This window comes from Cynocephalus volans, chromosome 8 (genome assembly GCF_027409185.1).
Source record: "Cynocephalus volans isolate mCynVol1 chromosome 8, mCynVol1.pri, whole genome shotgun sequence".
Lineage (NCBI taxonomy): Eukaryota > Metazoa > Chordata > Mammalia > Dermoptera > Cynocephalidae > Cynocephalus > Cynocephalus volans.
The window spans coordinates 54,255,424-54,281,923 of NC_084467.1; the positions used below are offsets into that span (position 1 = coordinate 54,255,424).

General features: G+C 41.7%; 1 protein-coding gene across 2 annotated transcripts in view; it reads left to right on the forward strand.

The window, feature by feature from the left end:
• PGM1 (phosphoglucomutase 1) overlaps positions 1 to 26,500 on the forward strand; it is a 67,971-nt gene that overhangs the window by 14,588 nt on the left and 26,883 nt on the right. For both annotated transcript variants that reach the window (XM_063106919.1, XM_063106918.1), the window contains exons 2-6: positions 19,317 to 19,479; positions 19,834 to 19,980; positions 21,394 to 21,519; positions 23,891 to 24,081; positions 25,582 to 25,736. In XM_063106919.1, coding sequence (XP_062962989.1) covers positions 19,317 to 19,479; positions 19,834 to 19,980; positions 21,394 to 21,519; positions 23,891 to 24,081; positions 25,582 to 25,736 — 782 coding nt within the window. The remainder of the gene's footprint in view (positions 1 to 19,316; positions 19,480 to 19,833; positions 19,981 to 21,393; positions 21,520 to 23,890; positions 24,082 to 25,581; positions 25,737 to 26,500) is intronic.

The following is a 26,500-nucleotide window of genomic DNA, read 5'->3' on the forward strand; positions in this document are numbered from 1 at the left end:
ACAATCTGTGTGTGCCAGGCACTGTGCAAGGGGGTTGGGGTACAAAGATGAACAAGACAAAGTCTTTGTTCTCAGGATGCTCATGCTAGTAAAGGAGACAGGAACATGCATGTGTAGTTACAAAAATATGGTTTAAATACTAGTATATTTGCTTCCTGTGGCCGCTGTAACAAATGACCACAAACTGGGTGGCTTAAAACAACAGAAATTTATTTTCTCACATGTCTGGAGAGTAGAAGTCTAAAACCAAGGTGTCAGCAGTTCAAATGCTCCAGGAGAGTATCCTTCCTTGCCTTTTTCAGCTTTTGGTGGCTCCAGGCATTCCTTAGCTTATGGCTGCCTAACTCTAGTCTCTGCTTCTGCCTTCATATGGCCTTCTCATCTGTGTGTCTGTCTGCTGTCTCTTATAAGGACACTTGTCACTGGATTCAGGGCCTACCTGGGTCATTCAGGATGATCTCATACTCATATACTCAACTTATTTACATATGCAAAGACTTTTACCAAGCAAGGTCACATTCACAGGTTTTAGGTGGACATAATTTTTTTTGGAGGTGCAGGTGGGTGCTACCATCCAACCTACTACAACTAGTATGAGAGGAGAAGCTCAGGGAACTATAGGAGTACAGAGGAGATCCACCCAACCCCACCTTGATGTGGAAGGGAAGACCAGGGATGTCTTCTTTTTCCAAAGGAGGCAAGTGCAGAGGAGTAAGGGAGACATGAGCCAAGGGTAAAGTGAGGGTGGGGGCAGAGTGTAGCTACTAATTAATGCATATAGGTAATAGCTCTGCTACCTTATTTAAATGGGCACTAATGGTAATAACTGACAAGAAGGTTTCAGAGCTCCATAATCCATAGTGCTTCTATAGACTCTCTCTGACAAAATGCCAAATGGAAGATAGGACACTTGGTGGCTCTTTGATTTACGAAATAACTTTAGTTTGTAGTGGTGGGTTGGAATTGAAGACTTTGGTTCAAATCTCAGTTTTACAATTAACTGTGCAATATCATGTATTCTGCATAACTTAAGTTCAGTTTTCTCACCAGTAAAATGGGGTTAATTCTAATATCTGCTTTAACAGAGAGTTTTATGAGAACTGAATGAAATAATGCACATGCAAAGGTTTTGGGAACTCTAAGGTCAACCCAAATATGAGTTATGATTGTTTTTGAAATTCCACTATTGCTTTGGGAAAGTCACCCCACTGGACTAATTTAACCTCCTGCCAAACACAAATCTGTACTTGCAGTTTTATCTAGCATCTCTCAAAGTCCAAAACTCAGATGTGCTAAAGAATAACCAAAAAAGTACATGCAGCATGCCATTTTGAGGATCTTAGTAGAATATCAAAGTTACATCTTTTATTGTAGAATTTTGTTGCAGTGTAGATAATCTTTGTTGTCAGACCTGAGTTTTATTCTAGGATATGCTATTTATTAGCTGTTTAATCTTGGGCAAATTGCTTAAGAAGATAACGCACAGGAAATCATCCTGCATAATTGATGCCATGAACATAATCATAATAAGCAGGTTGCTACACTGGGCACTTGGGGGTTTTGATAGGAAATACAGACCCTTTAAACTCGTTGCTAATAGTCCCCCAGCCAGTTACCTCCTTCTCAGTTTCACTTCTCTTCCCAGATTTGCCAATGACCTATTAAGAAGCTCCACACCTGCTAGCCCATAAATTTCGGAAGAGAAATGTCTTTCTCACTTAGAGTGTTTCATGCCCAGAGCCTAGGGGGAGAGGGACCTGTTCTACACAACTTTAGGTTTTCTATATTATGTCATCAGCCTGATACTCAGCTGTCTCATCTCAAGAGAACATAGCAACCAGCCCAAAAGTAAGCAAAATTGTCCCTAAGTAGCTTAAGTACTGATCACAGTGTTTGGTATTTGCATACCAGATCTACCTGCTAAGGTTTTAGGATAGTGGTTCTGGTAAATGGTTGGTTGGGTTCACTTGTTCCAGAAACCTCTCCTGAACAATATTTGAGGGGATGCTTTCCATTTCGTAAATATTTACTGAGCATTTTCCATTGCTCAATACTGTACCCTTCATTTAGGGCATACGGAAGTGCATAGGACAGTCTCTGCAAGTGGGCATTTCAATACAGTGTGAGAAGTGCCTTGTTAGGCTGTGTTGGGAGCCCCAGGCAGGGATGCTCAGATGAAGTTTCTCAAGGCAGATATATTTGAGTCAAGTCCTGAAGGATAAAGAAAGGGAAGCCAGGAAAAAGTGGAGCCATGGAGGGATGGGAAAGAAATTCTGTGTAGAGGGAGCAGCACATGCAAAACAAGGAGGCCATTATGGAAAGTAAGACACAGCCTTAGACATTAAAATAGGACTCATCTTAACTCTGCATCACAGGAAGGGAGAAGGGATGGTGAGGCAGCCAATGACTGGGTTACCACCATGTAGGTCCTTAACCCCCAAGGTTTGCTTTTATACACAGGCCAACCAAAGACCCAGTCAGAATTATGACACCGAGGGGAAGGGAGGATCTTGGAGACTTAGGTTAGCAAACCTAAAAAGCTGTTTATAAGGGGGACTGGGTCACAGTATTTGTTCAGTAACGTATTAAGGCTCAATCAATTTGCCATGACTCCATCTTTCTTTAACCAGCAGGTTACGTGATTGTAACAGTCTGCGTGTGATCTGATGTCTTTATTAGGGTAAGCCTTCTAACGGGTTGATTGATTCAAATCCATATTTAGAATGAATGATGTACAGTTAATAAGTTAAGTTACACATTTACAACCAAAAAATTACCACCAAAATTAGCCACACTGCAGTGTGGCCGTGTTGTTTCCTGCAGATCTCACTCTGCTATTACTGAAGTGGCTGAGATACTGGGTCTGCTGTAACCGTCTTTTTCTCTTTTATACTTTGGTGACCATCTCTCTCCAGCTCTGACTCACCACTTTTCTATACCACATTGAAAAGCACCATGAAGACCTCTCCTCCGTCTCTCTGCCTGTAATTATGCTTGGAAGTGGTACACTTTCAGCCTCAGCCACAGACTAACTAGCTCGATTTCCTTCATTATTGCAGTTCTAGTTCTGTTCCCTAATTGTCAGTGCACAAGTCTGTGTGCTACAGAAACTACTTACATGCCAGTTCTCAGGCAGAGTGCCCTCTGTTGTGGATGCCTTGTGCTTTGGGAAGTCATCTGTGATGGGGAAGCAGATTTCTAGCTGGGGTTGGTCTCAGGAAGGGAGACCTCTAATGACTGCTGTCTGGACAAACTTGTCTCCATTCATCAGAAATGCTAGTCACAGAGGTCATTTAACACTCTCACTTTGACAGTTTACTCATTTAAACACTTACTGACCATCTAGTACCCCATTCCAGGTACTGAGGTTAAAAATGGGTAAGATGCAGGCTCTCTCCTCACCACTGAGCAAGGGAAGTAGCCTGTTTGTATATACTGAGCCTTGGCACATGCTGTGTTACTTTGTGATAAGAGCCAGACACTCTGGGGCAAAGAAAAGATGTGGGGGGTTGCATGGGGGGGAGTTCCTCTCCCTAAGACCTGTCACCTGCTGTAAAGGGATCAGCTATCCCTGGAGTTGGGCTTGTCTTTTTTTTTAAACCACTTTTTTGTCGTATTAGTTTCACAGGGCTGCTGTCTGCTGTAACAAGTATGAAACTGAGGTGGCAGCAGGGCCATGTTTCTTCTGAAGGCTCTAGGGGACCATCCTTCCTTGCCTCTCCCTAGCTTCTGGTGGTGGCTGTCAGTTCTAGGTGCAGCACAACCCCAATCTCTGCCTCTGACTTCACATGGCATTCTTCTCTATGTGTCTGTGCTTCTGTCTCGAGATTTCCTTCTCCTTAGAAAGACACCAGTCATTGGATTTAGGCCCTGTCCCTATCCAGTATGACCTCCTCTTAACTTGATTATATCGGTAAAGACCCTATTTCCAAATAAGGTCACATTCACAGGTACCTGGGGTCAGGACTTGAGCATATCTTTTGGGGGGGGGGTGCACAGTTCAACCACTACACCTGTGCTCTGTCCATCAAGTGCGGTTGGTTGTGCAGACACGAAAGCTCATATACTTTACACTTGAGCAATATCCCTTTGGGAGTCACCTGGGATCTATTTCCTCTTAATTTTCTCCAAGTTCAAACAAGCTTGATCATCCAAAGGAGCCATACAGCCCAATGATTAGAAGCTTGAGCTTTGGCATTAACAGTATTTGAAGCCCGCCTTCTCAGTCTATTAGCTGTAAGACCTTAAGCAAGTCACATAACTTCTCTAAGCCTCAGTTTCCTCATCTGTAAAATGGGAATAGTGAGAATACCTACGTAGCTGGGTTGTTATTAAGTGTGCATGAAAACCTACATGTAATGTTATGCACTGTGCTAAGCACTTTACATGATCTCATATAATGTTTTCAACAACTCTTAAAAGATTGGTCTATAGACCCCTGTTTTATAGATGAGGAAATAGAGGTTAAGTGATTTGCCCAAGATCATCAAGACACTAAAAAGTATCAAGAGTTGAAATTCAAACCTGGATTTCCACTGTGCTAAATTCCTTAAGGCAGACATTTTAAATAGACTTATCTAAAACTGTAGTACAAGGGTTCCCAGACTTTTGATGTTGAGGTCCAACTTTTTATTTTCCTGAAGGCTTGCTCTCACTTAAGCCTTAAGGCCAAAGAGAGCCTTGCTGCTGCCCCCTTGAGCCACTGCTCATCCCAGGAATTCCCACAGATGCCCATATTTCTTTAGAAGAGGCAACACAGCACAATGGTTAAGAGCATGATCTTTGGAGACAGACTGCCTGGGTTCAAAACCCGTCTCCACAATTTACCAGCTGTTGGACCTTGAACAGATGACAGACCTCTGTGTCCCCCAGTTTCCTCATCCCTAAGATAGGGGCTGAGAATAATAGTATTGACCTTATGAGGTTGTTGTGAAGATTGAGTTAAAGCTTGTAAAGCACTTGAAACACTGCCCAGTGCATCGTGACCTACTGTATTTCCTACCATGTAACAACCTTTAAAGCAGGTATCACTGTCTCTCTTTTACAAATAGGGAAACTGAGGCCCAAAAGGGCATACACAGCTAGCAGGTGCAAAGCCAAGATTCAGACCTAGGCCTGTCTGACTCCAGAGCCTTCTGGTTAGAGCAGGACCTGGGCTTGATTCATCTTCAGACCCCTTTTGTCCACCTTTCCCTTCCCCTGGTGCCTGGCCCGTTGGAGATGTTTGATCAGTATTTATCACACAGACCAAGCACTGGCATCGATTCTGTTCTGACTGGGCTACCTGCTTTTGAGATCAGAGGCGGTGGTAGAAGGATGTGATCAGTCCTTACCATTACCTCTTTCTATTATTGGTCATTTGGGTAACATTCATTGAGTGGCTGCTATATGGCCAGGCATTGCCATAAGCACTTTACATGCCTTTCCTCATTTACTTTCAGAATCTTTTAAGGGAGGTTTCACTATCCCCATTTTACAGAAATTCAGGCTCACAAAGCCCCCATAGAAAAGGATGTCCCCCTGGGCCAGCCTGTGGCTCACTGGGGAGAGCGTGGTGCTGACAACACCAAGTCAAGGGTTAAGATTCCCTTACTGGTCATCTTTAAAAAAGAAAAAAAATGAAAGAAAAGAAAAGGATGTCCCCTCTTTGTGCCACCTTCGTTCTCTCCTTTATAGCTAGACATCCTAGTTTGGCCAGACCGTGTAATTGAAGAAGACATTAATGACGAGATGGAGAGAGAATAACCTAACCACTTACCTAACCATTTCTTAAAAGCCCAGAATACCACCATATTTTAATTATTTGATGGAGGGCCAACCACAGCCTGCCACAAAACATAGGGGGGCATGATTCCCATTGTAATCTTGGTAAAAGGAGTCCTCTAGAGTTGTGCAAGCAGCAGCTCTGGGAGGGGGTCAGAGAGGCACAAACCCATCAGTACAGCCCCTTGTGAGGCTGCAGTAAATCTTTCTTGTTTTTCCATTTTCCACCACAAGAGGGAAACCTACAACTATGAATGTTTGAAAATAAAGCAATTCTTTAGCTTGACTTCTTTCTACCAAGGAATTTTAATACTTTGCTGCTGGTAACAGCCAGAATGTGGCAAATTCTTTTGCTGGCTCCAAATGAATACTCTTAAGGCATTTAAATGAAAATGTTCTTGCATTTGCTCCAAAAGTAAAAGATACTGATAAAAATTTTATATGAACCATATAAATTGTGTCAAAATGGTTGAATATTGGTCATTTCTGATAAAATAGGAGTCTTATTCATATGTGCATTGTATGAATGGGGTTTCTAAGCCCCGTGCATCTTCAAATGGGGGAGATTGTTTTGAAACTTAACCAATGGATTAAGAATGGCATTTGTGTAGATGGAGAACGCCGTCCACAGCTTCTCTCTCTTCCCTGAGCACTCATAGCTCCCTTGCAGGCTCCCAGATGAGCACTTGTTATATTATGTTTTAATGATTTGTTGACTTATCTATCTCTCCTTCTAGACCAAAAGTTTCTTGGCAGCTTGAGTCTCTGTCATCTTCCAGTGGTGCACAGGGCCTGATGAAATGAATGCAATTAATTGATTTATATAGTAAATGTTGACTAGATGGATAGATGGATGAGTGAACAGATGGACAACAGACTGACATGTGCTAAAGAATGCACATGCTCCAAGGCAGCTGTTTTGTTTGTTTTTATTTCAAAATCTGCTTCAGGAGTCTTTTTGAACCTGGGATTCTAAGCCATTTGGCCCTTGTAATTCTTCTGCCTTTATACCTTCTTCATAATTTAATGTAATTCCTCCTTTTCTTTAAAGAACATTTCCTAACTCTACCAAAATGCATGTAGCCAATGGCCTGTCCCAATAGTTGGGTATGAAACAGCTACGTATTTTCAGGTTCAGGGCAGTACTAAAGCTTATGTAGGGTGCATAAGGCACCGGAACCAGCCACTGCTCAGTGTTTTACATTTATTAACTCATTGTATCTTTATACAACAAACCTATGCAGTAGGTATTATTTTTAATCCCTATATTAAAGGTGAGAAAATGGAGGCAAGAGCTTAAGTCCCTTGCCCGAGGCCTCCCAGTTAGTAAAGGTTGTCTGCCTGTCTCCTTTCTGTTGAGCGAGGGAGCTCAAAGGAGAAGAAGGGGAGGGAGTTTCTCCTCTTTTTCTTTCCACCCGTATGGAATAGAGGTGGCTCCTGACTCAGAGCTGGCAGACAGGACCCAGGCACTACAGAACCCTGGTCAACACTGTGAAGAGGTGTAGGTGGTTGCAAGTAACAGAAGCCCAGTCAGATTACAGTGCACCTCCAAGAGGACCGCATCGTGAGGCTAGTGGGGCATCTCCCTGAAGCCAGGGCAAGTGGGCAGTTGGGCCTTATGAGAGCCTGAGGCGGGAGGAGCCCAGGCAACTACTCTCCGTCCCCTGTCTCTGTTTATCTCAGCACGTTTGCTTCATTTTCCTCTCCCCCTCTGCTGACCCGCTTGTCAGTGGAAGTTGGGGGCTTTTGTGTGATTTTATTTACAAATGCATTTGTTGCAACTCCCATGAATGTTTCTTTTTTTTCTCCTGTGAATATTTCAAATTTGTAAATCAAATATTTATTTTCTTTTAAAGTTCTTTGTCTAACAGGCAATACTTTTAAAGTATTTAAGTTGCTCTCATATAATCTAATAAGGATAACCTCAGATACGTGTGTAGGGCATACTATACCAGCCCTGGGTTTAGAACTTTCTCAATCATTCAATCATGACTACAACAACGAGTGATATAGGGGAACTATCATTATCTCCATTTTTATAGATGAGGAAATAGAAGTACAAAGAGGTTAACTAACTTGTCCAAGGTGTCACATACATAGTGACTGGTAGAGCCTGTTAGCCGTATGGTCACTCAACTGCATATCATGAACTGGAATCACAAGGCTAATCATTAGATAAGCTAATATCCCAAATTTCTTAAATACACATAAAATACCAAAATATATCTAGATTTCCCCCAAACTTACTCCAAAAACATTAATATTATAAGTTTGATTTATTTTATCTGTATATCATGAGATATACTTCATCATCTCTATACTTAATTCTAAATCTATGTTTTAAAAATACCCACTTAAAAAAACCATTCTCTCACCCCAAGCGATTAGAGTCACCTTTCCGATTGAATTGGGATGATATTGTCAGCTGGGTGTGGCTCATGTTGGCCAGGGATCTGCATGTGGAACCACACTGGTCTGGAAGGCCAGTGCCAATAGGGCAGCACTGGCCTTCTAGATCATGCTCCTCAGTTTCATGTCTGATGAATCTGCAGCCCCTACCTACTTGAAAAGAGTCATCTAACCTGTTTTCTGCTTGATTCTGTTCAGAATTCTTTTCTGATTCTTCCCATACATCAGGGCCACAACTTTGAGAGAAGTATAAATGATCCAGAGTTGGATCCTGCGTAGCTCTCACGTATCCTCACGTATGGTCGGGCTGTCAGGAACAATTCTGTGGCTCTTCTCATGACACGACTGTTCTTGCCCCACAGCTCCCGAGTTTACCCGTCTTCCTGGTTCAAGGGCTAACTGAATCTGACTGGTATACTTTTTGAGTCCCAATTCTAGATTCCAAGGAGGGAAAATATGAGTGGTCCCGCTTTGGTCAGGGGTCCACCCCTGGTGATCATGGCCTGCAGTCAGGGTCTCATAGTAGAAAGCTGGCCCCAGAGGTCCGCTCTTGTGGGGTGGGGTAGGGGACAGTTCTCAGACAAGAAAGGGAATAAGTAGAAGACACAGTGTGGAAAAGGGGTCAGAGGAAAGAAGTTGTCCAGGGAGTCTCTTTATGTTGGAGGATAAAAACTAATAGCGCTCAAACTGGCCCAGCAACTCAAAGTTGAAGTTGTGTGTAGGAGGCCGGCAGAGGACCAGCACTGGACAAGATCACATTGACCAGGACCCTCTGTGCCACCCCAGCTAAGAATGGAATCCTTTTTGAAAGCCTTGGTTAATCTTTTTCCAGTTTCTCCTTCTGCAAGCTATTCGATACACCCCCGCCAGCCAGTCAACTTTCCAAAAACATATTGTCCTTCCTGTCTAAAAGGGTTCATAGCTCCCCAGTCTCTACAAAATGAACTTTAGCATGTTTCATGAGACTCTGCAGTCTTGCCCCAATTATCTCTCCAGTCTAATCCCTGTCATGTAACCTCTCAAGAGCCACAGCTCTGTAAATGCACTTCCAGGACAGCACTGAGGCCACCATGTTGTGACGGTCCCTTTCTGATGTGAACTTCTTGAGAACAAAGGCCCATACACATTTGTTTCTATCCCCACCCCTATTCAAAATATGAATAAAATAATAATTGATACCTTTACATCATTTTCTAGTTCACAAAGTCTTTCTTAGACATTTGGTGAGGTAAGCTTCACAAAAACCTTGTGCGGCTGGTATTATCCCACTACAGAAATGAGGAAATTGAGCCTCAGAGGGGCAAGGGGGCTATCATTTACTGATAATCTACTGGATGCCAGGCACAGTGCTAGGTGTTTTCACATATTACCTGTTTTCACTTCTCAGAACAACTTTTTGAGAGCAGTCCCCATTTTACAGGCTCAGATCAGTTAAGTAACTTGTTCAAGATTATACCTCTCATATATTTTACATCCAAAGGTTTGAGGCTTCGTTGTGTCTGGCTGCTTGGTCTGTGCTCTTTCTATTATGTAGTCAGCCCTCCATATCCTTGGGTTCAGCATCTGTGGATTCAACCAACCATGGATCAAAAATATCAGGGAAAAAACCAATAAAAAATAATAATACAACAATAAAAAATAATACAAGTAAAAAATACAGTATAGCAAATATTTACATAGCATTTACATTGTATCAGGTATTATAAGTAACCTAGAGATGATTTCAGGTATATGAGAGGATATGCATATGTTATATGTAAATGCTTCACCTATGTAAGAGACTTTAACATCTGTGGATTTTGGTATCCAGCAGGGTCCTGGAACCAATCCTCTGTGTATACTAAGGGATGACAGTATTGTAATGCCTAGCATGGGGCTGGCATTAACTACCTGCTTAGGAACTACTGGTTGGAGAAATGAATGACTGTTTCCCACCACTGGTGACAAACACCCCAAGCACTCAGGGGCAGGCACGTGCAGCCATCAGAAGCACAAGGTCCTGGACTGGCAGTCTGATGAACCTTGCTGCTTTTAGCCAGATTAGTAGCTTGCTTTCTAGTACTTGTGCCTAGAGATAGGGTTAGCAGTTCCATCCCCTATGTCCACTTCTGTGGCATTTGCTAAAAAAGAACTCGGCATGAAGAGGTTAATCCACTCAGGCCGTGGGTCAAGCCTTCATATGGGTCCTGGGACATAGTGGTTAGCTGCCCAATAAATACTCGCTGATGGAAACAAAGAAAGATAGAATAAACAAAGGATCGGCAAGTCTACGGTGTCTGCTGTGTTCTGCTAGGAAGGTACCACTGCTGATGAGAATGGGGGTTGGAGTCTGAGCCTGGGAGCGAAGGGGTTCATAACTCTGCCGTAGTGAAATTGATTGGAGCCAAGACCAGTATGGAAGTCCCTTGTCTGAAGGGAGTAATCCTTAAATCCCCCATATGGTTTAAATGTAATTTGTGTCATTGTGAAGGAGTACTGGCAATGCAGGCGAATTCATTAGGCCAAATTGGGTTCGCTATGCTCGACAGTAACGTTTCTGAAGATGAAGTTCAACCTTTGCTGGAGAGCTAAAACAAATGAGTTTCTTAATAGCTGCCCCACTTAGTCTGAGCATCTTAGGAAGCTTAATGTTTTTAATGCCTCTTCTTTTTTACTATACTTCACAGTCCATCTAACATTGCTTCTTCTGGTAATATTTTTATATGGTGTTGAGTTCTATAGTGTCCATAAAATTATGACTCAGGCCCATTTTTAGAATAGAAGCTTTTCTAGGGCAAGTGTTGTGTCCTTTTGGTTTAATTTTGCATATTGACAAACACCGTGCCCAGCGTATGTAGTTGCTCAAAACGTTACTCTCATAGTTCCAGCTTCAGAAAGAGCTTCACCGAGAGAGTGGCAGACCACCAGCAGAGAACATGCTGGAATGTGATTTGTTGGGTGGTCAGAGAAACTTTAGTTGGGGATGTTGGAGCAACCTCGTGCCCAAGTGCCCCTGACTCTACTGGGACTTCGAGATCTCATTAAGAAAACTATGAATTATGTGGTTGGTTGCTCTCTTATTTCAGTGAACACATTATTGGAATGATATTTTATAAATCTGGATGTATTATTGAATATGTCAAGACACATATGCCAGCCTAATTTGCAAGCCTACATAAAACCAGAGAAAACTTGGCACAGAACTTAAAAAATATGAATTAAAAAAATGCTTTTGTAGTAAGATGAAAAACAGTGGGTATTTAAGCTGTTAATAAAGCAAGCTTGCTTTTTCAATTAATTTCTAAAGAATTTTACTTTTAAAAACTGGCTGAGAGCCCCAAATAAGCTACAAAAGGTAGTTGTTTTTTGGCCGACTGGTTTTCAACTTAATAGATGTGTCTTGTGAATTGTTTTAATGCTATGTTCCCTGTACATGGACGAGCCCCAGTTGCCATTTGAAGGGGCCCAGGCTCCCTTGCCAGTGGCGTGCCTTCTGCTCATGGTCCCATGAGCTCTGCTGGTTCTGTGCAGAGCAACCCCCACAGAGAGGCAGTCAGCTGCTGCCAGTGCCTGTCTTTTTTCGAACCTTGCTTGACAAGTTAGTAGAAAGATACTCAGATTTTGTTTCTGAAGAGGTGACTCACTTTTCCCTTTTTTTTTTTTTTTTTCACTTTTCCCTTGACAACCTTGACTCCTTGGTGTGTGTCAAACTCCCCAAACATGTGGTGTGACTAGTCCTGATTTACTTTTTAAGCACCTTAACATGTTTATCAAAACCTTGACCATGGAGGTTCTTAACTGGCAACTTCTGAACCAGATAAAAAGTACACATGTATGTAATTAAACAGGTTATTAATAAAATCTCAGGGATCAAGTGGGATTGGGTATTACATTTATTCAGGTGAAACGTTTTTAAACACTTTAGATTCTTCAAGTGCAAAGTACTTAAACTGCTGTAAGAAAGTCGAGTCTGGGCTGACCAGTTAGCTCACTTGGTTCGAATGTGGTGCTGGTCATACCAAGGTTGAGGGTTTGGATCCATGTACCATCCAGCTACCAGAAAAGCAAAACAGTCCAATCTATTTAAAACAGAACAAATTTTTAAATTAATCTTATGTTCATATTATTTTCTAAACAATAACTTAATCCAACCTCATGTACTCAGAAGAACACAACACACGCACACACACACGCACGCACGCACGCACACGCACGCACACACAAATTATGTATATATATTTCCCCCCTGTTCTGCTTACGTTTTCAAGGATTTGGTGCATCCTCATTCCCACTTTTCTGTAAATTCAAGGGAATGACCAAGCTGTTGGTCATTCAGGACATATTTGCATGGATCTATTCTTGTAGAACTGAATACTATTTTGTTAAGTCTTTGGCGGCCAATGAATAAATCTGTTCTGTTAGATGGTTTTTTTTTTTTTTTTCCTTCTAACTGGGATTGCATGTGGGAAGTAAAAAAATCCCTTGGGTATCAAAATGACAGTGATGTAAGGAAACCAGAGGTAACTGAGATCCCTCACTTCCATTTTAAGACTGACCTTTAATTTGCTAGATGGCATGGAACAATTTTAGCTGCAGACGGCCTTCTCAGCGATGAATGCACAGTGAGGCTCCGGTTTAAGGGGTGGCAGGAGCAGTGAGGGCCACACCAGGGTGTCTTGCTCACCAGCCTGCTTCTTGGGACTACAATAGCTCCATCTTCGCCTGGGCTCTGAGTGGAGTCTGGCAGCCATCTGGTGTTTGGAACTGAAATCTGCTGCGTGCAGCACTCTTTGCAGCTCTCTCTACCCTAATGGGGAAATGAGGCAAAAATAATTGAAGGGTGTTTGACTTGGTTACGTGGGCAGAAGTGTATTCATCAAAACAACTTTGAAGATCTACTTTGTGTGTGGGTGGGTGTGTGGCCCTTAACTTTTCCACAAGGGACAACAACAACAAGGAATTAACTGAGCTTTCTCACTGAGAGTGATCATTCAGGCAAAACCTCTATTTCAGTTGCTCAGACAACACCATTGCATCTTCAGGTTGGACCGACTATTTGGGGGACTCTTGACTGCTTTCTGGATACCCTTACTAAGCCAAGTGGAGGAAATGAAAGATGAGTGATTTTGATGAATGGATTTCTGGGACATACAGAAAAATGGAAGAAGGTCCTCTCCCACTGTTGACTTTTTCTACAGCTCCCTACCATGACCAGAAACCAGGAACAAGTGGATTACGGAAGAAAACCTATTATTTTGAGGAAAAGCCATGCTATCTGGAGAATTTCATCCAGAGTATATTCTTTTCCGTAGACCTAAAAGATCGCCAGGGATCGTCACTGGTGGTTGGTGGAGATGGGCGGTATTTTAATAAATCAGCAATAGAAACAATAGTGCAGATGGCAGCCGCCAATGGGGTTGGTATATGATAAGTATTGTTGCATTTCCGGCTCTCCAAATAACTTCTTAATTTTGCAGAAATATACAGATGTATCAAGATTTGAATATGGTATACACTTCAATTCTACTAACGTATAGTTAAGTTTTATTGTGACTTCAGAGATGGTATATTGTGCAAATACTCTAGAAATTACACTAATCACATTGGGTTATTGGAATGTAAGTTTAGCTTCTTATGTGTTGTGCTCTATCCCTGTTGTTTGAAAAATTACCTGTTGCTTTTTAGACATTTAAAACACACTCTCAGCCATAAGCTGTTTTATCTACATTCTAACTAGCTTCAAGGGGCACCCTATCCTATGTAAGAGGGCTCAGCTGAATGGTGGAGAGAGGAGGATTTTGTTTTCTTTCAATGGTTTCCTTGTTGAAGTTCAGTCACTTGTCAAACAGGAAAACAAAAGCCAGGGCATGCTGTTGTTTATGGATCCTGGTAGTCATGCAGAAATGGTAGGAGGGGATTGGAAAATGTTAGGTGTGAGCCTTCTAAGAGGACCTGTTACAGGGGAACCTGCTTATAATGACCTTGGACACAAAGAAGCCCTGTGTGCAGTGAATTTGTGCAGCAGGGTAGAGATAATAACTCCTGTAAGGAATATAATTTAAAGAGGCTCTGCATCATGAAAAACTGTGTTGGCTGGATTAAGCAAATCAGAAGGAATATTGCACCAGAAAGCACTGATCTTGATAATCTAACAATTTGCATAGCCCAGTGATTGACAGGAAGGTGGGCATCAGGACATTGTTGTTTTTTGCTCTGCAAATTCCTTTTTGGGACCAAAAATGTATTTTTAGTGTTTTAGATAATGCTTAGCAATAATTTGGAGCACACAGTCCTTCAGTACCCATAAATTTAAAAAATCTGTTGTATTTCTTTTCAGGAAGAGATTCTGATTCTGAGAACATAAAACCTAGCATTGCAACCAAATGTGTTGGGCATTCATTTTCAGTCTATTTTGATAATATGCCAAGCAGGTATGTTTGCAAGAACCAAATTAAAACAAAGCAAAACAAAGCATACCACCAAACTAAATTTAAAAGTGTTTGTAGATCCTATTGTTTATAATGAGAGTTTTCCTTTGATACTGAGTTTCAGAATCTGAATGCCTCTCATGTAAAAATTGCTGATAAAGCACTCAAATATGAAATTATTATGAAGCATACACATTTTTAAGATAAAATGTGACATGCCATAAATTTCATCTCTGAGGAGAGCTGCAAAGGGAATGGTATTAAGATGCTTTTAATCTTTTGAGAGTGAATGAATGGAACATTATTTCTCCGCATATATCTAGACTGTTGAGTGGATCTGATACACTGTCCCCTTTGCTGTGATATATTTGGTTTCATTTCATTTTTGTGTAGAGTTGAAGGATGTAGAAGAGGTGGTAGGAATGTGTAATTCAGGCAGACCCTATAGACTTTCTCAGATTTACCATTTCAAGGTTTGCTAAATAATACATTTAAGTGATAGTAATTGACTAAATATGGTAACTGCCTATTTGTTAGAGCTGTGGCAGCCCAAGCAATATTTTCAAGTCTTTTCAAGGACATTCCTTATTAAAAATAGCATTGCATTTAAAGCAGTCATGCTGCCCAACTGCATTACTTAAAACATTTAGTGGACTGATAAAGCACTTTAATCTGATAAATCCTATGAAATTCTAAAGAGTTTGATTTCTTCTTTTTCTAACACATCCTAAATTGTGACTATTTTAACATCCCTCTGTGGGTAGGACTACAGGGAGGAAATTTATAGGAAGGATAATTATTGCCCCAGATTTTGGCAAAAGTCAATGTTCTGTCTTCACCTTTGTCAGTACCGGCTCCACCCAAAAGTCAATTTTTGCAGGACTTTTCAGCTCACTAAGCTAACTGGAGATCATTTCATCTTTTCCCCTTAGGTACACTTTTATCTGGTGCATTTATGGAATATGAAATATAATTTGCCTTCATTAGAAGTCTCTTCGTTCTTATTTGCATAGAGCTTTCTGCTTTTACAGGACATTTTAATGCATAAAATAAGACATTGGGGGGCCCCAGTTAGAATATTGATATCTCACTTGTTCCCCAGAGCTCTCAATTTAGAGCTAAGTGTAGAGGCAAGAGCAGAACCCGTGTGTGACCAGCAGCACAAAGAACAGGTAACTTGGTTTTTTATGAAACAAGGAAACACCAACCCATATTTTCACTTAAAAGAAACATTTAAAAGTTTGCTTCTTGCCATGTTTGACTATGAAATGTTGGTACCATTTTGGTGGCAAGACATGATTTATGATGAAGGCAGTTGTGGGGGAGGGGGGTGAGGCCTTTTGATGATGGAATCTCTGTGCCAGGCCGAGGGGGTCATCTCTAGCTCGGGAGCCAGGGAAGGTAAAATACACATGACATCAAATTTATCATTTTAACCATTTCCGTGTTCAGTTCAGTGGCACCAATTATATCTACAGTGTTGTGCAACCATCACCACTGTCTGTCTCCAGGGCTTTTTTTTATCATCCCAGACAGAAACTCTGTACCCATTAAGCAATCACTCCTTGTTCCTCTCCTCCCCCAGCCCAGCCTCCCTCTACTCTACTTTCTGGCTCTATAAATTTGCCCATTCTAGGTCCCTCATGTGAGTGGAATCATACAGTTACCTGTCCTTTTGTGTCTGGCACTTGACATAATGTTTTCAAGGTTTATCTAGGTTGTAGCATGTGTCACAAATTCATTCCCTTTTTTTTGAATCTTAGAAAGAACACTTATCCTGTATCCTTTCAATCACAAACATACCCACAGATAGCAATGTCATCTTTGAATACAGTGACCAGTTTTTTTAAAAAAATTTAATTGTGATAAAAACATATAAAATTGACTATGTTAACCATTTTTAAGTATACCATTCAGTACTGTTAATTAACTATATTCAAACTGTTGTGCGGCATATCTCTAGAACTTTTTCATCTTGCCAAACTGAAACTCTGTACCCATTCAACAGCTCTCCATTTCTCCCTCTCCTGAGCCCCTGGCAACCACCATTCTGCTTTCTGTTTCTATGATTTTGATTGCTTTAGATACCTTGTACAAATGGAATCATACAGTATTTGTCCTTTTGTGATTGGCTTATTTCACTTAGCATAACATTCTGAAGGTTCATCCATGTTGTACATGTGTCAGAATTTCCTTTTTTAAGGCCGAATAATATTCCATAGTATGTATATACCACATTTTGTTTACCCGTCCATCTATTGATGGACAGTTGGGTTGTTTCCACCTGTTGGGTACTGTGAATAATGCTGCTATGAACAGTGTTATATAAGTACTTCTTTAAGTCCTGGCTTTCCATACTGTAGGTATATACCTATAAGTGGAATTTCTGGATCATATGGTACAGGGAAGGTTTTTGAGTAGAGAAGAGACACAGAATTATGGTTTAGAAAGATGAACTAGGTTGGCCTGAGTAGGCAGGATGGATTCAGCCCAGCTAGAGCAAGGAAGGTTCAGGTGGGAGAGATGGAGGAGAGATTGAGTTAGGAGCTGTTACAACGGTGCAGGCATCATTAGGGGAAGGAGGGCAATAGTACGATATCTTCCATATGTGAGATTGAGTGGTATATTCCTGAGGGCGATTCACAAGGAAGAGTCTGCTCTGGAAGGGGAGTACTTTGGCCAAATGTGCCTCTTCTTGGGCTCAAGAGAGAATCTACTATAGACTTCCCTGGCTTCTATCTCTCGACTTCCCTTCTTACTCTTACTCCCTGGCATAATCCCCCTAGCCAGAGACCATTGCTGACTGCAGATCATACCATAATGAATGGTAGAATTAAGGTGTGCCTTGGGTGGTTAATATTCATCAACCTGTCCTTCCATACCAAACATAAACACATTCTAAGTGAAAGTTGGTGTGCTTGATGTGCAAAGGCTGATTAAATTACCGCCCCCAAGCCCTTCCCATGGAAATTCTGGAACTGCCCAAACATCGGCTTTTATTCTTATCATAAGCACACCACACTTGGAAACCGCTGGAAGAGTGAGATTCACCATTCCCACTATGTCAGGAGGTTTCATTGCTTTCCCCAGCTATGGCCACTAACTGGCTGTATGACCTTGCGAGGTCATCTGTCTCAGCATCTGCTATAGCACCTTTCCATCCATGCTTGTTATTCTTGCTGTTGGATGGGTATAAGAATGAATGAATGGGCAGGAACGTGACAACTCTGAACTTCAGCTTCCTCATCTATGCAATGGTACTTGGAGGAGCAAATGTGAGAGTAGATTGAAAGTGCCATGGGATGTAGAAAAACAACTCTGCAGCTCAGTAATAATCATCAGCATTGACTGCACACCATCTGCAGGATTCTCTGGTCTGTAAAGGAGCCTACTTACAGCACCTACCCTGGTGGCTACCATTTCTTGGGGGAGGAAGGACATAACAAATATTCTTCAGAGATAGACATGTGAGGACCTTCAAAAAGTTCACGGAAAGATTCGTATTATCTTTTCATTCTGCTTTTCCACAAATTTCTTGAAGTACCCTTATATGAGAGCCGAGAGCTGACTGAAATGAACCAACTGCTTCCTGGGAAGTGGTTGGTAGTAGAGGGGCTGGATTATAAGGCGGTCGAGTTTTCAGTGACCTCTAGGAGGGTGACAAAGCTAACAGCCCCAGACAAACTTTCCCCAGGGACTCCAGGTATCTCATTGGCATTTTCAACATTAGGACTACACCTTCTACCTTCCAGTCATTTCTTCAACCATATTTATCTTGAGTGGGGCAAAAAGAAATAAATGGAAAAATTTAAAACATTCCCATCCCTCTCTTCTCTCAGAAGGGAGAGTGGAGGAAATGCACAAACTCCCCATTTTATAAGTCTTTTATATAGTGGTCACATCTCCTCCAAGTATATTAGAGGAACTGACAGAACTTCCTTCTTTTCCAACTTGAGTCATGTCGAAACAGTTATAAATTACTGTCCTTTTAGCAAAGGAAGATTTAGGAGCTGTGCTGATTCCATCTGAGTGATATGGGAAGGTGAGTTAAGGGTGCAACAAAAGCCCACCTGTACCCTTTCATGTAGGTGGTCTGACTGGCTTACTCAGTAATAGCTTCCAGCAGTCTTGCTTGAGGCCCAGGGGGTAACCCAGGTACACCCTCATGTTGGTAGGTGTGTCCTGCTTTGAGGAAACCCACTATATGAAAACTCCAAGCTTGACTGGAAAGATAAATTTATAAGATGCATTTTATAAGGTTCTTGCTGTGTTTGCCCTTTTTACTTTTTAAAAATTTTAATTTACGAAAGCCTGCTCTTTGAGTAGAGTTCCTTTTACTAGCTAAATCTATATCCTCTCTTTCATTGTGTGTTGAAAGTATGATCGAATTGGATAAAAATGTGGGCTTTCTCACAATCTTTCAATGTATCCAGATTGTGAACCTGATCTGGAAAGGCTCTGTTTTGAAAATGCTATGTTTTCTTGCCAGCACCCCAGACCACACACTGTTCTAAAACTACAAAGTCCCAAAAATGATCTGAAGGAATGGCTTTGTTCAACAGTGTTGATTCTGCTTCGGTTATATGCTGGAGACATCCAAGCTGCATGATGTTCATTAAAGAAAACCTTTTCTGGTCTGATAGAATATTTCTTTGTCCATCTGCCTGTTGTTCTGGTGTTTCTGTGTGGTAGCTCTGGATTTACTGATGTTAAAGTGTTCTAGATTTCTTCTCCTAGATTGGTCGCTTGGTTATTGGACAGAATGGAATCCTCTCCACCCCTGCTGTCTCCTGCATCATCAGGAAAATCAAAGCCATTGGTGGGATCATTCTGACAGCCAGCCACAACCCAGGAGGGCCCAATGGAGATTTTGGAATCAAATTTAATATTTCTAATGGAGGTGAGTTTGCTGTCATTTTGAGGACAGACAATTTTATTTTCAGTAGGATAAACCAATACCTGAAGCGTTGGGAAGCCAGGATTCTGGTTCTGATCCTTTGTAAGGTGGGGGAGAGTCCTTTGCTTCCTTTTAGTGATAGTGAAATGCTTCTCATTCTGCAATATTTAAATATGAAGAGCCATGTGCTAATCATCATTAACATGATATTTTCATTTAGAAAAATTCTCATACTTTGCTGCCTGAGTGATGCAACTGTAGATGTGCTAATGAAGAGGAATTGATGAGCTTTGGATTCTTTGTGTATGTTCATGTGAGCTGCACAAAATGACTCATTGTTTGCTGTTTGATTTCCAGGTCCTGCTCCAGAAGCAATTACTGATAAAATTTTCCAAATCAGCAAGACAATTGAAGAATATGCAATTTGTCCTGACCTGAAAGTAGACCTTGGTGTTCTGGGAAAGCAGCAGTTTGACCTGGAAAACAAGTTCAAACCTTTCACAGGCATGTTTACTTTCCTTCCCTTTCTGCCTACTCCTATTTCCAACTTGAGCAATTTTCCTTTCAAGGTTTTAATAAAATGGATCTTCAGCTTTTGAAAGATTGTGGTCACTAAGCTTTGCATGCGTTAATTAATTAGCACGTCTGGAGTTAGGTTTGGGAGTTTAGAGACCTCAGCCCTCTGGGCCCTGCCAGTGATCAGCTGTATGACATTGGGTAAGTCTAACTCTCTAGGCCTCAGTTTTCATACCTGTAGAACAAACAGCTTTGACTGGAATACCTATAAGATTACATTCATAGCAACTCTGATTGAGCTCTTATTATGTGCCAGCCTCTTTACACGCGTTATTCCATTTTATTCTCACAGGAGCGCTGTGAAGGCAGTACTATCAGTATCCACTGTTTACAGATGAGACAACAAAGCCTGAGAGGGGTCAAGTAACAGTGTCAAGGTCATGTAGTCAGGGAGTGGTAAAAAAAAAAAAAGCAGGATTCAGACTCAGGTGTAAATCATTCCCAAGCCTGGGCTTTTGGTTTTTTTCCCTGATTCTTTAAAATCAATCAAACCATTTTGGGGGACTAAATTGAAACTCCCTGCATAGGCAGCATTAGCATTTTGTTGTTGAATGCTGAGAAATTGCAATGACTGATGGAATAAATGTTTATAAACTTATTTATACTAATGAAATGAGGATGAGATCGTTGGCAGTGTAACTTGCATTTTGACTTTGCCCTAAAATATATTCTTTCCTCTGGACTGCAACCTTATGAAATGCATTTTTGGTTTGAACCTTCCCATCGAAAGCTGACAGTTGCTTTGGTACATCTCAAAGACATTCTTGGGGTTCAGAAAACACTCTTCATGTTTTGAAAATGTTCAGAATCCTGGAAAATCCAATAACAACAATACTAAGTTCTTAGATTTGTCTTATTCCTTTAGCAGTATATATGGAAAGTGATTGATTTAAAAAATCTTTTTCTGCTTTTCACCATTAAGTCTTAATGACAATGGACCTGGAAAAAGGAAAGGAAAGGAAAGTGGGCACTATGTTTTCTATCTGTGGCACTAGAATATGTCTCTCATGGAGATGAATGGGGAAGCGGTGTGTCAGAGTAGCAGCATGTATGCAGCCTCTGTCACAAGTCCCCTGTGTGCCCCATGCCAGCTGTATGGGCAAGTTCCGTAACCTTTTGACCTTGAATTTCCTCATCTATAAAATAGGACCAGAAACATTTACCACTCAGGAAAATTGTTAGTATTGAATAAGATGTCATCTAACAGTGCTGTTATATCAGAGCTACTCAATAATTGTGCTTTTAAAATAGCTATTGTAGGATACAGCAGTGTAATCATTTCAGAGTATATTTCTAAATGTGTTTAGTTCTTCCATCTTTTAATGTTGCTTGTTGTTACAGTGGAAATTGTGGATTCGGTGGAGGCTTATGCTGCGATGCTGAGAAACATCTTTGATTTCAATGCCCTGAAAGAAATACTTTCTGGTCCGAACCGGCTAAAGATCCGCATCGATGCCATGCATGGAGGTATGGAGTCATTTCTCTTTAATCCCCCTCTTTCAAGGATATGAAGTTGCTCTCTATGGGTATTATGAGGTTTTAACAAGACTTTTCCCAAGTCTCTCTCTCTGTTTGATGGTTTTTAAACAGAATTATTTTGCAGCCATTTCAGAGCAAAATTCACACAGATAAAAATCTAATTGTACACAGCAAAAATAGTAGAGACATTGCTCATGGTAAGCTAGTGTGAAGGTCAGTGTTTCCTCATTAAGCATCAGTTTTTGAGCAACATGCAACTGTTGTGGGCGCTCCCTCCCCCTCAGAAGATACCTGACATTCTTCCCTATGCCCCCATGTATTTCCGCAGGGGGCGGTCATTTGCTGGATGAGGTACACATGCTCCTGAGCCCCACACCCCACTCGCTCGCCCCCACAAGCTCCTTTTCTTAGAAGATGGCAAGGGCAAGCTGAGGATTAAATTCAGGAACAACAGGATGTGTATCTCCCTCTCTTCTTCCTCTGTGGGTTGTGTGGCCAGGTCAGTTGTGAAATACAACCATGGGGGTTTTCTCACATGCGGGAATATGAGAATTCCTGAGCACGTGGGTTGTCTATATGTTTCGCAATAATTTAGAGTGGCAAGGATTCTCCCTCGTGTAGAAATGCACGCACACACCTGCCTGGTCGGGGTGGATTTCTGCCTGTGCTTGAACCTTTTCGATGATGCTGGTCAGGGCCTCCTGCTCCCCTGCACACCAAGGTTAGAAAATCTTCTCCGGGTGGGCTGAAATCTTCCATCTCTGAAGCTTCTCCCTTTGGGTCCTAGCTGGCTCTCTGGAGTCCCACAGAATGGGTCTCCTTTCTTATTCAGACAAAAGTGATTCTGTCATTTGAAACCGGTCGACAGATGTGTATTGAGTACCTGCTACATGTGTGCTTGGGGAACAGGCAGGGGCTTGACAGGTGACCTCCTTCAAAGAGGCTTCGATGTTTGGGGAGATGAAGTGGGCAAAACACTAATGACTGCCAGGCTGGCAAAATGAGGGTTAGGTAGAATTTCAAGTGCTTTCTCTTTGGGTAGTAGAAGAAGGCATAGTTTGACTAAGGGTATTAAGAAGCACTTCCTAGAAGAAGTGGCAGCCAACTCAGTTTTATGAAAGAAAGATCTAGGGTGGTGGAAAATCAAGCAGTGGTCATTCCCAGCAGGGGCAGTGGCATAGCAACGGCATAAAGACTTATAAGTAGATGTCACATCAGGGGAATGAGGAGAAGCCTGGGCCAGCTCGAGAATGGGGTTTTGATGGGATATTGGGTAGGAGAAGCTGGTCAGGAAGTAGACTTCTTTTCTCCAGACCTTTCTGTCGTTCCTCTCATGCCTCTGGTTCTGCGTGCATCACAGCCCTGGCTACCTTGACCTCATCTTGTGGGGCACCAGTAGCCTGCTTAACATGTGACCCCGAATAGGAGACGCGTATTCTATACCGTTCTGACCTCTGTATATCAGGGTTAGTGTCTTTCTTCATGAAAACACATTCTCAGGATTTTAGAGATGAGTGGGTAGTTATACAAAATGTCGCTGTAAATATGTATGACTGGTTTCTCCTGTTTTTTGTTGTAACTGGTTTTTGTTTGCTTGTTTGTATTTTTTTTTAACTAGTTCAGATAGCTCAATATAGTAGAAAATAAGAGCTCTGAATCCCAGTTTCCACTCCTACTAGCTGTGTAAGTTGGGCACATCATCTCAGAACCACAGTTTTCTTATCTATAAACTAGAGGTGATAAACATAATGCAGACATTTATAACATATGTACCAGGTACTGTTCTCAGTGCTGCATACCTACTAACAACTCATTTAATCCTCATATCAATCCTGTTAGGTAGTTACTATTATTATCCTCATTTTGCAGATGGGAGAGACTGAGGTACAGAGAGATTAAATAATTTTCCCCAAGTTGTACAGCCAGTGATGGACAGAGCTGGGATTTGAACCCAGACTCTCTGATTCCAGAGTCCAGGCTTGTAAGCACTAAGCTGTACCACCTTGTGGGCTTTGCTGAAGGACTGACGGAGGAAAGAGTTGAGAAGCACCTGGCACAGGTGTGTGGAGGGGCCTTTACAATGGCTAATTCCCATCTCTTTCTCCTCTCTTTCCTTCACTGGCCCCACCTTTTCCAATCTAATCTTGCATTATTCCTTTTTCTAGAACCTTCTACCCAAGTCAGACTTACCTCTCCACTAACCCCTGAATACAGTTCACACGTTCTCATTGCTGCTAATGCTATTCTTCTCCCCAGAATACGTCCACATCGCCCCACACACTTTAATAAGTTTTATTTTCTCACACTTAATAAGTTTTATTTTCTTATTCTTCCTACTTTTCTTTCATGCTTTTTGTAGTTGTGGGACCGTATGTAAAGAAGATCCTCTGTGAAGAACTCGGTGCCCCTGCAAACTCGGCAGTTAACTGTGTTCCTCTGGAGGATTTTGGAGGCCACCACCCTGACCCCAACCTCACCTATGCAGCTGACCTGGTGGAGACCATGAAGTCAGGAGAGCATGATTTTGGGGCTGCCTTTGATGGAGATGGGGTGGGTACAAGTGCATCTGAGTGAACTCTGATGCAGGCCAGGCCCGATTTTGCAGATGGGGGGAAAAGTGGGCTGCTTCTCCCAGGCCCCGGGAGCCTGGTGAGCGATTGTCAAGGATCCCTCATTGAACCTGAGGGCTGAACTAAATTATTAGAAGACACTCTTGAGCAGAAATAAGAGTCATTGAAGTGTAACGCATGCATTTAATTTCAGACATTCCTATTTGCTAAGTGAGGCAGGGTGATTAGGTTCTGGTTATGATGTAATGAGCTGGTTGAGTTCTAGATACCTGTCCTAAGGTAGGTTTCTGCCCCCAACCAGCAGCTGGCTACTTATCTAATCTCTGGAAAAGGTTCTGGTCTTATAATATACCCATTTGTTCACTGACATTAGCTGAGCGATGAAACTATAATTTTATAGCTGCTTTGAAGACTATTGATAAAATTAACATTTTTTTCCTTCTCTACAATTAACATTTTTATAAATAAGTTGTTTGACTTACATTGGTTACTGTGTAACAGACAGTAAATAAACTTAAAAAACTGACTAAGGCAATAAACCTGTCCTAGGTTTATATCCCTTGTATCTCACAGATAGTAGGCACTCTTTACCTTTACTTAGTTGAAAATATATTTTCATTTGTTGGCTATTGTTCTTTACCATAAGCTAGAATCCACTAAACCCTGAAAATAATTTTTCATATATCAAAATTTTGGAAAATTAAGGGGGTTCCTAGCAGACATTGATTTGCAGTGCATCCTCCTGATGCAGTCCGTGCTGGGAGATTTTCCTCCACACTCTCAGTTACTTGAGTGTGAGTGCCAGGCACCAAGGAAGCAGTGAAGTAGCAGCATATTTTTTTTTTTTTTTTTGTCGTTTTTTCGTGACGGGCACTCAGCCAGTGAGTGCACCGGTCATTCCTATATAGGATCCGAACCCGCGGCGGGAGCGTCGCCGTGCTCCCAACGCAGCACTCTACTGAGTGCGCCACGGGCTCGGCCCAGTAGCAGCATATTTTGCTGGGTCCAGTACCAAGCAGAGGGGCCATGATTCGGAAGCCTTTCCTTGAAGAAATCTGCCTTTGTTCCTCAAAGGATGCCTGGTGGACCTACCAAACTGTGTAAATAGCCAACATTTCCTCTCTCATTGCCTTCTCTCCACTCCTCTGGGAGAGAAGTGATTGGTTCCAGAGCTTGGAAAAGGTCTAGGAGGTTAAATTAGCCAGGCTTTGGAGGCAGAACAGAGTATTCGGCTCAAAAGGACTTTGTGCTTGTACTTTAATTGGAAACAGTTTTAACTCTTTGGCATGGAGGTGCCTTTGGCCCAGTGGTAATGTACAGATCCATTAATAATCGAATCCAGTGTTTAAAACCCAGTATGAGTAAATGTATCACTTTTAAATTTTATAGTTTTAAATCTTATAAAACCCCCATGGAAGACAGTTGGATTTCTTTAGTAGTTTGGTTAAAAGTCTTCCTTCGAATCTCCTTTCTCCCAAAGGATCGAAACATGATTCTGGGCAAGCACGGGTTCTTTGTGAACCCTTCTGACTCTGTGGCTGTCATCTCTGCCAACATCTTCAGCATTCCGTATTTCCAGAAAACCGGGGTCCGCGGCTTTGCACGCAGCATGCCCACAAGCAGTGCCCTGGACCGGTAGGTCTCTCCATCTGCTTGGCCCTCCTGTCTCAGATCGTCCTGGTCTTCACCATGCCTTCCACTGTCCCTGGAACACTCTTTCTCCCCTTTCAGCACAGGCATCTGATGCATAATACTCATATGTGCTGTTTCTCGTATGAGGGAATGGGTGAGTCTTTAGGATCCGATGCCCCCCTCTGCTGCCTTCGCCCCTGCACTTCCTCCATCCTGGCACTTTCCACACTAGGTTCTGCTTAACGATGTACTTCTGCAGAGAAAGGACTGTCTTATTCACCATCCTAGACTCTGCCTGGCCATAGTGTGCCCGGCACGTAGCAGGACACACACACATATCATTTAAAGAAATAAATGATTGAATTTTAATGAATAAATGAATGGATGGCACTTCCGTTGTACTCAAGACATCATTCTAGAGGATCACTTTCCTTTAGCAGTGCACAGAGTTTGGGTGAAAGAGCAATTTGAAGTAATTTTTGAGTTTCAGCAGAACTGGATTACACAGTAAATGTTCATGTGTCCAAAATCTAAAACAGAAAGCTCAAATAGGTTTAAAAAAAGTTATATTTAGTTTTTATGAGAAAGAAACCAGTGATAGTAGGTAGTTGATATCTCAGATTTGCTTATCTGTATATTTGTCTATTTATCATATGTCATTTCATTATGCAAAGGCTTTAAGGTGGTTTATGAGATCACATCTAGAACAACTGAAAAATAAAAGTAATAAATAACCAAAAACCAGGGAAAATATTAATTAGAACATG